This window comes from Lolium rigidum, chromosome 1 (assembly GCF_022539505.1).
Source record: "Lolium rigidum isolate FL_2022 chromosome 1, APGP_CSIRO_Lrig_0.1, whole genome shotgun sequence".
Lineage (NCBI taxonomy): Eukaryota > Viridiplantae > Streptophyta > Magnoliopsida > Poales > Poaceae > Lolium > Lolium rigidum.
This window is the reverse complement of record NC_061508.1, coordinates 326,562,471-326,574,677: the sequence shown is the minus strand read 5'-3', so window position 1 is coordinate 326,574,677 and position 12,207 is coordinate 326,562,471. Positions and strand designations below refer to the sequence as shown.

General features: G+C 46.3%; 1 protein-coding gene and 1 long non-coding RNA gene across 3 annotated transcripts; one reads left to right on the top strand and one right to left on the bottom strand.

The window, feature by feature from the left end:
- Positions 1-2,133: 2,133 nt before the first annotated feature.
- LOC124699272 lies at positions 2,134-6,869 on the bottom strand. Of its 2 annotated transcripts, XR_007001342.1 has the most exons (16): positions 6,761-6,869; positions 6,060-6,106; positions 5,885-5,947; positions 5,567-5,669; positions 5,388-5,455; positions 5,226-5,266; positions 4,986-5,135; positions 4,543-4,622; positions 4,073-4,431; positions 3,908-3,961; positions 3,730-3,792; positions 3,400-3,506; positions 3,221-3,288; positions 3,057-3,097; positions 2,815-2,966; positions 2,134-2,449 (listed from the first exon to the last, which is right to left on the bottom strand). It is a non-coding gene; the product is annotated as an uncharacterized LOC124699272 (long non-coding RNA). The 2 variants fall into 2 exon arrangements; XR_007001340.1 differs by having other exon boundaries at positions 4,073-4,622.
- A 134-nt stretch (positions 6,870-7,003) lies between these two features.
- LOC124662907 (WRKY transcription factor WRKY71-like) lies at positions 7,004-8,328 on the top strand. Its single transcript, XM_047200692.1, has 3 exons — positions 7,004-7,131; positions 7,306-7,462; positions 7,593-8,328. Exons 1-3 carry the CDS (start codon positions 7,004-7,006, stop codon positions 8,049-8,051), a joined length of 744 nt encoding a protein of 247 aa, XP_047056648.1. The 3' UTR covers positions 8,052-8,328.
- Positions 8,329-12,207: the final 3,879 nt, after the last annotated feature.

Genomic DNA, 12,207 nt, shown 5'->3' with positions numbered 1-12,207 from the left:
GTACCATGTGTAGCCGGAGGAGGAGCCGGGTCCGTGTAGCCAGGACCCAGAGGTGGAAGATACTAGTATCGCGCGTGGAGGCAACCAGCTCAGCCTTTTTTTAGCTACATAGGAGTACATGATGCACTTGGGCAGGAGAAAGTAGAGTACGAGGAATTCTATATGTTATGCAGTGAAATGTTGGAGCATGCAAAGCTCGTGGAGATAGGTTGAACTGTGGCAAAAGCAGCTGATGGTTTTCAGTTAGGCAGCCGGACAAATCTAATTTTTATATAAATATATGTCCCTCCCCCCACCCCCACAAAAAAAAACTGAACCGTATGGTCTAATTATCTCTTGAATGATAATTTCATATTATCTATATAATAGTCAATCAGGCAGAAATACACTTGCTGGCTACAAAGCCACCAAGAGCATGGCCTGTCATGAGATAGCTTTAATTTATTTCTCATCTCTTGAGCTAGCTAGCCCACGTGCGTGCATATGCGGATTGATCAGGAGGCCACTTCATGCTCTGATTGATTCTGGCCAATTTGGAGGGAAAAGCGGCAGATAATTAGTCAAATTTTAACAAAAATTTGGCTTTACCTCCCCTGATTTACGGGCAAACAGATCACAATCCAAACAACAATCAATAAAAGTGCACCAGCCACGGTAAAAACACGCGCTCTTAAAATTTCCCGCTCGCGGTAGGATATTTGGCGCATGGCATCTAGCGCGCGATAAAAGGCAGGGACGCGTGCGCTCCCAACCACGAGAAATTTTCCCTTCCAGTTGCCACTCAACCGCCCGCCGCTTCGCAACCCATCGCTTCGCCATGCCTCCGTGCAGCCGCAACCAGTCGAGGTACCGCGGCGTCCGCCCCCGGGCGGCGGGAATGTTCTACTTGGACATTCGCGCTGCCGGAGAGCGCATCGTCGACAAGACTTTCACCATGGTGGAGGAGGTCATGCACGCCTACGACGCGGCAGCGTGGCGGCTCGGACGCCCACGCCGCGACATGAACGTCCGCGACTGCCGAGTCGCTCGCGGAAACTGAGTTCCTGACAGGGGCGCAGAACATTGTCATCGCCGAGCCGCGAGCGCATGGCGAGGAAGGCGGACATACGTTGGCGCAAGGCCTTCATCCTGGCGCAGAGCAAAAGCCCCTGCACAATCAGCAACAACGATGAGCGTTGGACAGACAAGTTCTTGATCACTCCGTCGGAATCGTCGGCCGATTATTCCAATTTCTGGATCATCGGTGATAGTTAGTTTTATTTTAACGCATTTGTAATGTTTAGTATTTCATTAATTCGTGTTTATCGCATTTGTAATATATCTGTCTTTTAATTTTATTTTCCTAGCTCCGTTTGATTTGTTTTGAGACATTTTATCTAGACGATAGAGATCCTGCAAATCGACGCTCACCGGCAAAGAGGTCCGTGGCAGTAGTAGCGGCCTCATCTCCCTCCAGCTACGCGTAAATTCACGATTGGCAATGATTCACTTAAAAGCGTGTGTTTCTATGTGGAGTTTTGTAGCTATGTTTTTCTACATGAGAAAGAGAGATTATGTCTAACGTTTGTCTTTTGTATTCTTGATTGACATTGAGTTTTTGTATTGATTCATTCTCCCTGATGCCATACACTGTGTGTAGCCGGGCACCAGTGGTGAAAGATATCGCACGTGGAGACAATCAGCTCAGCATTTTTTAGCTACATACCTGATGCACTAGGGCGGAAGCAAGTAAAGCTGATCAAAGCTAGTATTACTTAAGCAATCAAATGTTGGAGGATGCAAAGCACGCGGAGATAGGTTGAATTGTGGCAAAGCTGATGATTTTCAATTAGGCAGCCGGACAAAGCTATTTTTTAATAGGAGTATGTCCCTTTTTCCCAGAAAAAATAAACCGTCTGGTCTAATTATCTCTTCAACGATAATTTCACATTATCTATATAACACTATCAGGCAGAAATACACTTGGCAGCTACGACGCCACCTAGAGAATGGCCTGTCATGAGGTAGCTTCACTTTGTTTTTCCTCTCTTGAGCTAGCTAGCCTACATGCATATGCAGGTCGATCAGATGGCCACTTCATGCTCAGCCCATCTGATCGATCCTGGCCCATTTGGATGAAAAGGCGGCAGATGATTATTCAAATTCTCAGAAAATTTCTGCATAACATCCCCTGTTCTGGGGGCAACCAGATCACAATCCAAACAATAAACAATAAAAGTGCAACAGCACAACCCAACTCCATCACAAGTCTAGACAAACATATGCTACAGTCTGGAACATCAAAAGAACACCGATACTTTGTCAACTACCACCCAACAGTCCAGAAGTGGAGTGACAAATAACAGTCCGCAACCATTACAGCCCAGGTATTCACTTGGTTTCACAAGCAAAGGGAATCCTTCCACCATCCAGTCATGCCTGCGATGCTACCAGCCTTCTGAACTTGCATCTGCGAAACATCACAAAATCAGTACACAGAAGGAATTTATCGCAAGTGCAAGTGAGATCGAAGCAAGCAGGAAAAATAATACTTCTGAGCAGTATTTGATAGAAATGATCATGGACATGTAAATCTGATCTTTGCAACAAAAAAGATAACAAACATGTCACAATTGCACCAAAGTAACTAATATGAACATGCTGATGGACATGTAGAGTGCAAAGGAAAAGGCCGTGATTTAATTTTATCCTTAATTGTAAACATCAACCAAAGAAATAGAACTCATTAGTGCCATGACCAAGTACTAATTGAACATCCACTACAGCTGGACCTAAACAGTGACATCATTGGCTCGATTGGAACCAGAAACTCACCGCCTGAACACATGTAGTCAAAGAAGCACACCGCTGTACGAGATGTCACAGTCGAAGGCAGGGGGCGCAGGCCATAGTAGACGCCAGCAGCAGCTACAGTAGACAGCACCACCAACATGCTTGGTCTTGGTCTCCTCATGTGTCTAAAGCCCCTGCAAAGTGAATTGGGCAACAATCATGAGAAGATGTTTGCCGGTATCAAATTCAGCAAAGTACGGAGGAAAAGAGGGCAAGTCTCCAACCTTCCTCTAACTTGGCCAATTATCCCAGAGTCTGCATCACCCTGTGAGAAGATAAGTAGAAGTGAACCAAGCAAGTTTAACATCATCGAGAAATGTTCAAATTACCCATGTCGTATGGTCAATAATAAACATCAAACAGATAGCTTCCTTCTAACAGCAAGTACCTTGTTCCAAAATGAATTATCCAGTAGTCCTTCATCAGCAAAACAAAGAGTGCTATCACAGTTTTAGCCTGTAGTGAATGATCGAGAGAGGAGTGATTAGGATCTTGCCAATTCTCGGAATGTACATAGTCATTAATCCTAAACACCAACCACAGATAGCAGGGCAAAGTTATGATTACCAGTTGCAAGTATGTATTAGCAGAATCAGGCATGCCGTAGTTATGACAGTACGCGCCTAAATTTGGCTGCCACTCACAAGACTAGTCACCATCTTGGTGTCAGATATCTACACACAAGAAAAGGAGATGTTTAACACATAAACCATCATGCATGCTCCCATGCTACTATAAATTTCGGATGGGGAAAAAGCTATCATATCTGCTACTGTGACCGTTTACTATAAAACACAAAGAATCCTGCAACACTGCGCGACGGAGGAGCACAGAATCGCCACGGCTGTGGCAGCACGGAGAGCGCAGAAAATGAAGAAGGGAATACAAGGAGCTCACCGGAGGCGACGGATGGCGCAGCAGCATTGTCGCAGGCAGACCAGACCGAAGGAGCAGGGTATGCTGCATAAAAACAAGTATTTCAACAACTCATCCTGCTAGGCACAACAAGGGGGCAAATGCAGTAATACAAGGGACTTTTTACGAAAGTGCGCTTGTTTTTTTGCATGTCACTTACTACATGGTCGCGGAGTTTGGATTTGGCTGGGCTTGCTCCAGTTAGTTAGTTAACCTGAAGAAGAAATACACCCAGCTTAGAGAAACAAGACTGCAGGGTTGGATCAGAACAAGTGGACAAAGAAACAAGAGTAGTGTGGTTCCATGACCATGGCTTGTATGGTACCTGGGAGGCATCACGGAAGTCGGAATGATCTCCCATCTGCCAATGTGAAAGTGGCGACGGTGTGAGTAATGAGAGGTATTTTGTGGGGCAGGTTACTAGGACAAGTCAAAAAAGAATTGGATCCCAGACACCAATATGAGCAAAGGCGGCAAGAGCAAAGGCGGCAAGCGTGCAAGCCGACTGGCAGCCCAGCAGCATTGGCAGAGCTGTAACAGCTGGGTGACACACACCAGACAGCCATAGGCGGATGGTGGTCCTATGGTCGACGGGTGGGAGCAGCCATAGGCGGCCTGGTGACACCAGACCGAATGGCAGGCAAACGGGTGACACCAGACTGAATGGCCATCGGGTCAGGGATGCTGCATAAAACACAAGGAAGTGAGTTGGTGCTGGTAGGCGCAGGGGACGTTTACCAACTACCACCCAACAGTCCAGAAGTGGAGTGACAAATAACAGTCCGCAACCATTACAGCCAAGGTATTCAATTGGAAAGGGAATCCTTCCACCCTCCAGGCTTGCCTGCAATGCTACCAGCCTTCTGAAGTTGCATCTGCGAAACATCACAAAATCAGTACACAAGGAATTTATCCCAAGTGCAAGTGAGATCGAAGAAAGCAAGAAAAATGATAGTTCTAAGCAGTATTTGCTACAAATGATCATGTACATGTAAATCTGATCTTTGCAACAAAAAAAATAGCCAAGATGTCACAATTGCATCAAAGTAACTAATATGAACATGCTGATGGACATGTAGAGTGCAAAGGAACATGCCGTGACTTAATGTTCTACTTAATCCTAAACATCAACCAAAGAAACAGCACTGATTAGTGCCATGACCAAGTACTAATTGAACATCCAAAACAGCTGGACCTAAGCAGGGGTGTCATTGGCTCGATTCGAACCAGAAACTCACCGCCTGAACACATGTAGTCAAAGAAGGACACCACTGTAGGAGATGTCACAGTGGAAGGCAGGGGGCGCAGGCCATAGTAGACGCCGGCAGCAGCTACAGTGGACATCACCACCAACATGCTTGGTCTTGGTCTTCTCATGTCTAAAGCCCCTGCAAAGAGAATTGGGTAACAACCATGAGAAGATGTTTGGCGGTATCAAAATCAGCAAAGTGCGGAGGAAAAGAGAGCAAGTCTCCAACCTTCCTCTAACTTGGGCAATTATCCCAGAGTCAGCATCACCCTGTGAGAAGATAAGTAGAAGTGAACCAAGCAAGTTTAACATCATTGAGAAATGTTCAAATTACACATGTCGTATGGTCAATAATAAACATATCAAACAGATAGCTTCTAACAGCAAGTACCTTGGTCCAAAATGAATTATCCAGTAGTCCTTCATCAGCAAAACAAAGAGTGCTATCACAGTTTTAGGCTGTAGTGAATGATCAAGAGAGGAGTGATTAGGATCTTGCCAATTCTCGTAATGTACATACTCACTAATCCTAAACAGCAACCACAGATAGTAGGGCAAAGTTATGATTACCAGGTGGAAGTATGTATGAGCCGAATCTGTCGTAGTTTATGACAATACACGCCTACATTAGGCTGCCACTCACAAGACAAGTTGCCATGTTGGTGTCAGATATCTACACACAAAAAAAGAAACGTTAACACATGAACCATCGTGCTTCCATGATACTATATATTTCGGAAGGGGGAAAAGCTATCATATCTGCTACTGTGACTGCTTAGTAAAACACAAAGAACCCTGCAACACTGCACGATGGAGGAGCACAGAATCGCCACGGCTGTGGCAGCACGGAGAACACAGAAAAGAAAGAAGGGAACCCAAGGAGCTCACCGGAGGGCAACAGATGGCGCAGCAGCATTGTCGGAGCCATACCAGAATAAAGGGTCAGGTATGCTGCATAAAAACAAGTATTCCAACAACTCATCAGTTGGCTCTGCTAGGCACAAGGGGGGCAAATACAAGGGACATTTTACGAATGTGCGCTTGTCCTATGTACGTCACTTACATGGTTGCGGAGTTTGGATTCGGCTGGGCTTGTTCCAGTTAGTTAACCTGAAGAAGCAATACACCCAGGTTAGAAAACAAGTCAGGGTTGGATCAGAACAAGTGGACAGATAAACAAGAGTAGCGTGTTGCTTGTGGTTTGATCACCATCTGCCATCTGGGAGGCATCGCGGCAGTGGGAAGGATCTCCCATTTGGCTATGTGAAAGTGGCTACGGTGTGAGAATTGATCTAAGCTATTTTGTGGGGTAGGTTACTAGGACAAGTCAAAAAAAAAAAAATGAATTGGATCCCACAAACCAATGAAGTTCAGTCGGTGCTAGTAGGCAGAGGGGACGTTTTCCGGATTGTCCTGTGTATGTCACTTAGATGATGGTTGCAGAGTTGGGATTGAGCTGGAGTATTTCCAGTTATTATTAACCTGAGTATAAAAACACCCCGATTTATCAAACAAGACGGGGTTGGATCTGGAAACAGAGTAACAAGAATGTGTACTAGTTGTGTTTTGCACCTGGCAATGCAAAATTGGTGACGCCGTGAGCATTTTGTTGGGCGCGCGTGGCATTGTGTGGGTAAAAAGAGCTGTTTGTTGTGTGGGCTTTAGGTTCGTCCCAAAGTACAGGGATTTTGTTGGATCCCGCGAACGAAGGAAGGAAGGAACAGAGCAGGGGAAGAGGGGGCCGAAAGAAGAGCAGCACCGTACCTTTAGCGTGGCTGGAGATGGCGTCCCCGTCCTCGTCTTCCGTCCCGTGGCCACGGCCTTGGACGCCATGAGCGTGGACGGCTGAATGTCGGCGAGCGGCGGTTGATGCGGCTGGGTCGTGCATCGTGTCCGGGGCGCCGGAGCCGCGCCGTGCTTGGTGGAGTTGCCTCGCCGCGGAGGTGCAGGCCGGGACGATAGTTGCCTCGCCGTGGAGGTGGAGGTGGGCGCCGGATCTGGCTGCGGATGCTGGCTGCGGATGGTGGTCCGGCGAGCGCGCGCGACGCGGCTGGGCGGGCAAGGTCGAGGGAGCGCCGAGCAACGGATGCACGCGTGCGCGCGCCGGCGAGGAAGGCCGCCGGGTGGCCTGCTGGGTGGGCGCCGCCGCCGCTTTCGGGGAGAGGGGTTAGGGTTTGGTTGGTTGGGAGGAAATGGGATGGATGCGATGGGGCGGGGCGGGGGGCGGGGGGCGGGTGGGCATTTTGGTTTTTTCGGTAGCTGGTTTGGCTTCCACGCGTGTCGTGTCGCGTTGGTTTGGTTTGCACGAGGAGAAGAGGCGGTCAGTTCAGTTCGCGTTCGGGCCCGACCGACCAGACGGAGTGCACGTCCGTCCAGGAGCCCAGCAAGCGCGTCCGCGCCGACGAGTGCAAGCCCAGCAGGGTCTCCAAGAGCTACGTCCACGCCGACCCCGCCGACCTCAGCCTCGTAAGTAACGAAACCTCAACCAATCCATCTTCTTCTTCCTCGTGATCATCGATCGCAACGCGCGCGCGCGACTCGCTCTTGATTCGTGGCCACTTAACTAATCGTTCCTTTTTTATCATCTATCCAACAGGTGGTTAAGGACGGGTACCAATGGCGAAAATACGGGCAGAAGGTGACCAAGGACAACCCGTGCCCGAGGGCCTACTTCCGGTGCTCCTTCGCGCCGGGGTGCCCGGTGAAGAAGAAGGTGCAGCGCAGCGCCGATGACGTGACCGTGCTGGTGGCCACGTACGAGGGCGACCACAATCACGGCCAGCCCGCCGCCAAGCACGAGGGCGCCAAGAAGAGCGACGCCTCCGCCGGCGCTGCTGTCCGCATATCGCCACCGGCGCCCGTCGTGCAGCAGTTGCAACACCACCAGCAGCAGCAGCAGCAGCAACAGCTGAAACAAGAGGCGGCAGCGGAGGCCGAGAGGAAGAACCTGGCGGAGCAGATGGCGGCGACGCTGACCAGGGACCCCGGGTTCAAGGCTGCCCTCGTCTCTGCGCTCTCCGGCCGAATCCTGGAGCTCACGCCGTCCGGCCAATAGTTGATCGATAAAAGCGACGACGTCGCCTTCTTCCATTAGCATTGACAGCTGAAATTATAGCTGCTTAGACCACGTACACGATCACTGTGTTTAGCTTAATTTGAGCTGCTTCGATTAGCCGCCGCGCGCGACGACGAGATTAATTGTATATACTTGCTTGTGCCAGCGCTACATGCATTGCTGCCCCGCCGGCCGGCGTTGGATTTGTGCAACATTTTGTATAAGTTGGTGTACGGAAGCAGCTCCATTAGAATTAAGATTTAAATTCTTGATGCAATGTACTCACTAATGGATGAGGCAAACCCCGGTTTGATTATTCGATCCAAACTTGATTCAGGTCAATGATGAGATTTAGACAAATTGAGTCAATATTTGTGAAAAATAAGTAACAAAAATACACTAGCGGCCAAATGTTGAGGCATGCATCTTAGAGCGCCGACAAATGTCACAAGTAGCGGTCAAATGTCGAGGCATGCAGCTTAGAGCTAGGATAACAAATGTCGCAAGTAGTGAATGAGAATCGCAGGAGACCATGTCGGCAATCGGAGGATTTAGGCTGAAGGGGAGGAGGAACAACATGTCGGAATGAGAAAGTCATGGTGAGATCGACGTTCGCAACTTACACTGCCTAACTAGAACATGTCACCTGGTGTGTAATGTCGCATCATCGGGTTCATAGGCGTAGCTAGCCAAGACATCGATAATGTGCCAAGATGGCCGCCATGTGGCCATCTGCGACATTGGTAGACGGCAACACAGGTTTCCAAACCGGGACCAATTAGGCGGGACTAAAGGCCCCCCCTTTAGTCCCGGTTGTAAAACAAACCGGGACTAAAGGTCCCGCCACGTGGGCTGCTGGCGCGCATCGAGGAAAAAACCCTTTAGTCCCGGTTTGTAACACGAACCGGGACTAAAGGTTATTTCGTTATTTTTTTATCTATTTGGTTCTCAATTATTTTTCGCTCCTCTTTTTTTTCCTATTTTTTCAGAATTTCTAGTATTTCAGTTATTTAACTAGTTTAGTTTCTAACTCCACTTAATCTCTAACTACCCTTAATCTCTAGTCAAATTACTTACTCGTGGTCCAACTTCCCGCTCGGTCACCCATCCTCCCACTACTCTCGAAGACTAGCACGCTTAACTTCAAGTTCCTTTCCCATCCCGCTTCCAAGTGCTTGCGCGCATGTTGTGATACTAGTATCATATCAATCCTATTAACATGTTGGTCGATGTCACACTTATTTATTATTCGAATTCCAAATAATTATTTTAATAAACAAAACTAATAACGTACATGTTGTGGTAATGATATTATAATTATAATTTTTTAAATCTGTATTATAATTGTTTTTTTTAATTTATTATTTTTTAATATTTTTTTGCCAAACTTGAAAATTTGAAAATCTAAAAAATTGGCTAACTTTATGGTTAAGTAATAGTAATCTTTATGCATGATGTAATTATTATTTTAAACCAATTTAAAAAATAAAATTCGAATTTACGGCAAAAACTAAAATCTTCCTGCTTTCATATTTTCATTTGGAATTTTGAGAATCTAAAAATTGGCTAACTGGGTAAACCCCGGTGAATTCGGATGTAACTTTTTCCCAGGATTTTTTTGACATATTATACGTTTTTTTTCAACGTCGTACGCAAAAGTTATTGCGGTTTTACCATTTTTCAAAACATTTTTGCAAAATAAGTGAAAATTCAAATTTGTTAATTTTCCCTAATAGTAGGTTGCATAACATACAAGAATCCGAAAACATTTTATTTTTTGAATTTTGTATCATTTTCTTTTCTATTTTACAGTGTTAAAAAGGCGATCCACGGGGGGGGGGTGTGTGTGGAGGTGCATGGGGAGGCAAAAAAACCCTTTAGTCCCGGTTGGTAATACGAACCGGGACTAAAGGGTTTTGCCCCATAGACCACCCTTTAGTCCCGGTTTGTATTACCAACCGGGACTAAAGGGTCCAAACGAACCGGGACTAAAGGGTTTTCATGATGAACCGGGACCAATACCCCCTATTGGTCCCGGTTTGGTTCAAAATGGGGACTAAAGGGTGGGACGAAAGGCCTCTTTTCCACTAGTGTCCACATTAGTTATCGCGGATCTGCCGATTTAGTACAACTTTATACTAAATCAGGGACAATTACTTTGGATTGCATGGACCATTAATTTAGCTAAAAGTCAAAACTTACTAAGTTTGGTCAAACATATGAAAATACCAACATCTTCAAGATTTAATAAATACATAGTTTATGGTGGATCAATTAATATTGACTTGGTATTGTACATCATAGTACTTTTGTCTATAAGTTTGTCAAATATACAATATATTTACTTGTGTCTAGAGTGGGCAGGGAGAAGGTGGCGGCTAGTGAAAAAAAGGCCACAAAGGAGGAGGAACGGCAAACGATGTCATGTCGTGCTGCCGGAGATGGGGAAGGAGCGGAGGCCACCCTAAGATACACGAAGGTCCCGCTTTAAAGTTAAGGCCTCAAATTTACGTAGGAATATTCGGAGATTTCGATCCTGGTTATATTTCCTATAAAGGTTGTTTGGTTTGTTAGATTCAAACCTATATAATTATAGCCTCATGTAATGATTTATTTGATTCTAGCTATGCCATACATATAATCCTTCTGGACAACTCCAATGATATGTATTGCAAAATCACTTGTGTCCACATTCTTTTGGATTCAACATGTTACTTCTATTCATGCATTTTGGAAATCTTCTAATGAGAGGGTCCCTTACACCACATGTACTTTAACCCATTAAACAATCCAATACTGAAGTAGTTCGACAAAAACATTTATCTATTTGAATATAATTTTTCTAATCAGTACTCCAGAGAGAATTATTTATTTGGTTAATTGGCTAGTTTGGTACTTTGGTGGATATAACCTCCAGACTCCAACTTGCTGTAGAGGCCAATGTAACAATTTTATGAGTATATATGCACTGGTGAAGCTATGCACAACACAAGTGAAGGGGGTGGAGGGCCACGGCCCCCCTAGCCTATGATATTTTTTTGCTTAATTGTTCTATCTAATCTTGCCTAGGATATGGGAAACGGGTAATTGCCAGCCCCTATTAGACATGGTCAATGATTTGCTCCCTATTGATACTGACACGGTTGATGACGGTGAAGATACGCGCCCGCCGTGTCCTCTTCCCACGCCATGAAGATCCATGCGGTCCTCGCGTGGACGGTCGCTCGTCTCCTTCCAATAACTTATGCGCCCAACAAGAATACTGCGAAAGGCTAGATTTGTCTCGGGTAATCTCCTTCGCCTCGGCGCTGGTTACACACATGAAGATTATGATGATGGGTACCTGAACATAGAGATAGGCAAATTTAACGATTAGCAAACTAATTTTTTTTATTAGTATATGAATTAGTACCTATTTTTGAACACGAAACGAGGTATACAAAGTGTGCAGCTACCTTTCTCTAAAATTGTAGCCGATTTACAAGTTTTGTTAGTGGATTAGAGATTAGTGGCATCTATGCATGCATCAGTGCGCATCTATGGATTTGAAGCTCCAACTCACTTTGATTCAATAAAACAGGGATCGTGCCTGTTAGTAGACAGAGAGTAAAGGGTGGCAGCTGGTGGCAGTGATGAAGCTAGTAGGCATCTTGCTAATATCGGGTGCCCTAAAACATGGTGTACTGCACTATAGTTTCCTTTGTTGAAGAAAACTTTTTGACAAATAGGAAAGTTGTTCTCTACAATGCTTAGAATAGGAAAATTAGTGCATTTAGCCTCATTGACAAACGAGTTTGTGTCTGCCCAGGGTTTCTTGCCAGGCTCCTCCGCTGTGTGTGAATGTGTCTCTACACTACACCTGGTGTTTCTCATGTCTGAATACTAACGCGGTTCCAGCTTTGCACGATCGAATAATGCATGGCTCTCGTGCTACGGACGTGTGGCGCGCAGGAGGATGGAGGAAGCCGGGCGGAAGTGGAAGTAGCCTGGGCCCAACCAGGGGCCCACCACACGATGGGCTTCTCGTCATCTTGTCTGTCAACTTGTCTTGTTTTTATCTGCCTTGACTCGACGACGGCGGTGATGCGCCCAGTCAAGCACGTGCTGCCGGCGGCGGGGCGGTCCAGTCAATCCTTCGTCCACGATGGCTCCTTAG

What these genes read in the sequence shown, in the direction of transcription:
- LOC124662907 (XM_047200692.1), top strand. Translation starts at nt 7,004, where the DNA reads ATGCTGGCTGCGGATGGTGGTCCGGCGAGCGCGCGCGACGCGGCTGGG. An exon ending in GCCGCCGGGTGGCCTGCTGG is followed by an intron (nt 7,132 to 7,305) that starts GTGGGCGCCGCC and finishes GGTTTGCACGAG; the next exon opens with GAGAAGAGGCGGTCAGTTCA. An exon ending in ACCCCGCCGACCTCAGCCTC is followed by an intron (nt 7,463 to 7,592) that starts GTAAGTAACGAA and finishes TCTATCCAACAG; the next exon opens with GTGGTTAAGGACGGGTACCA.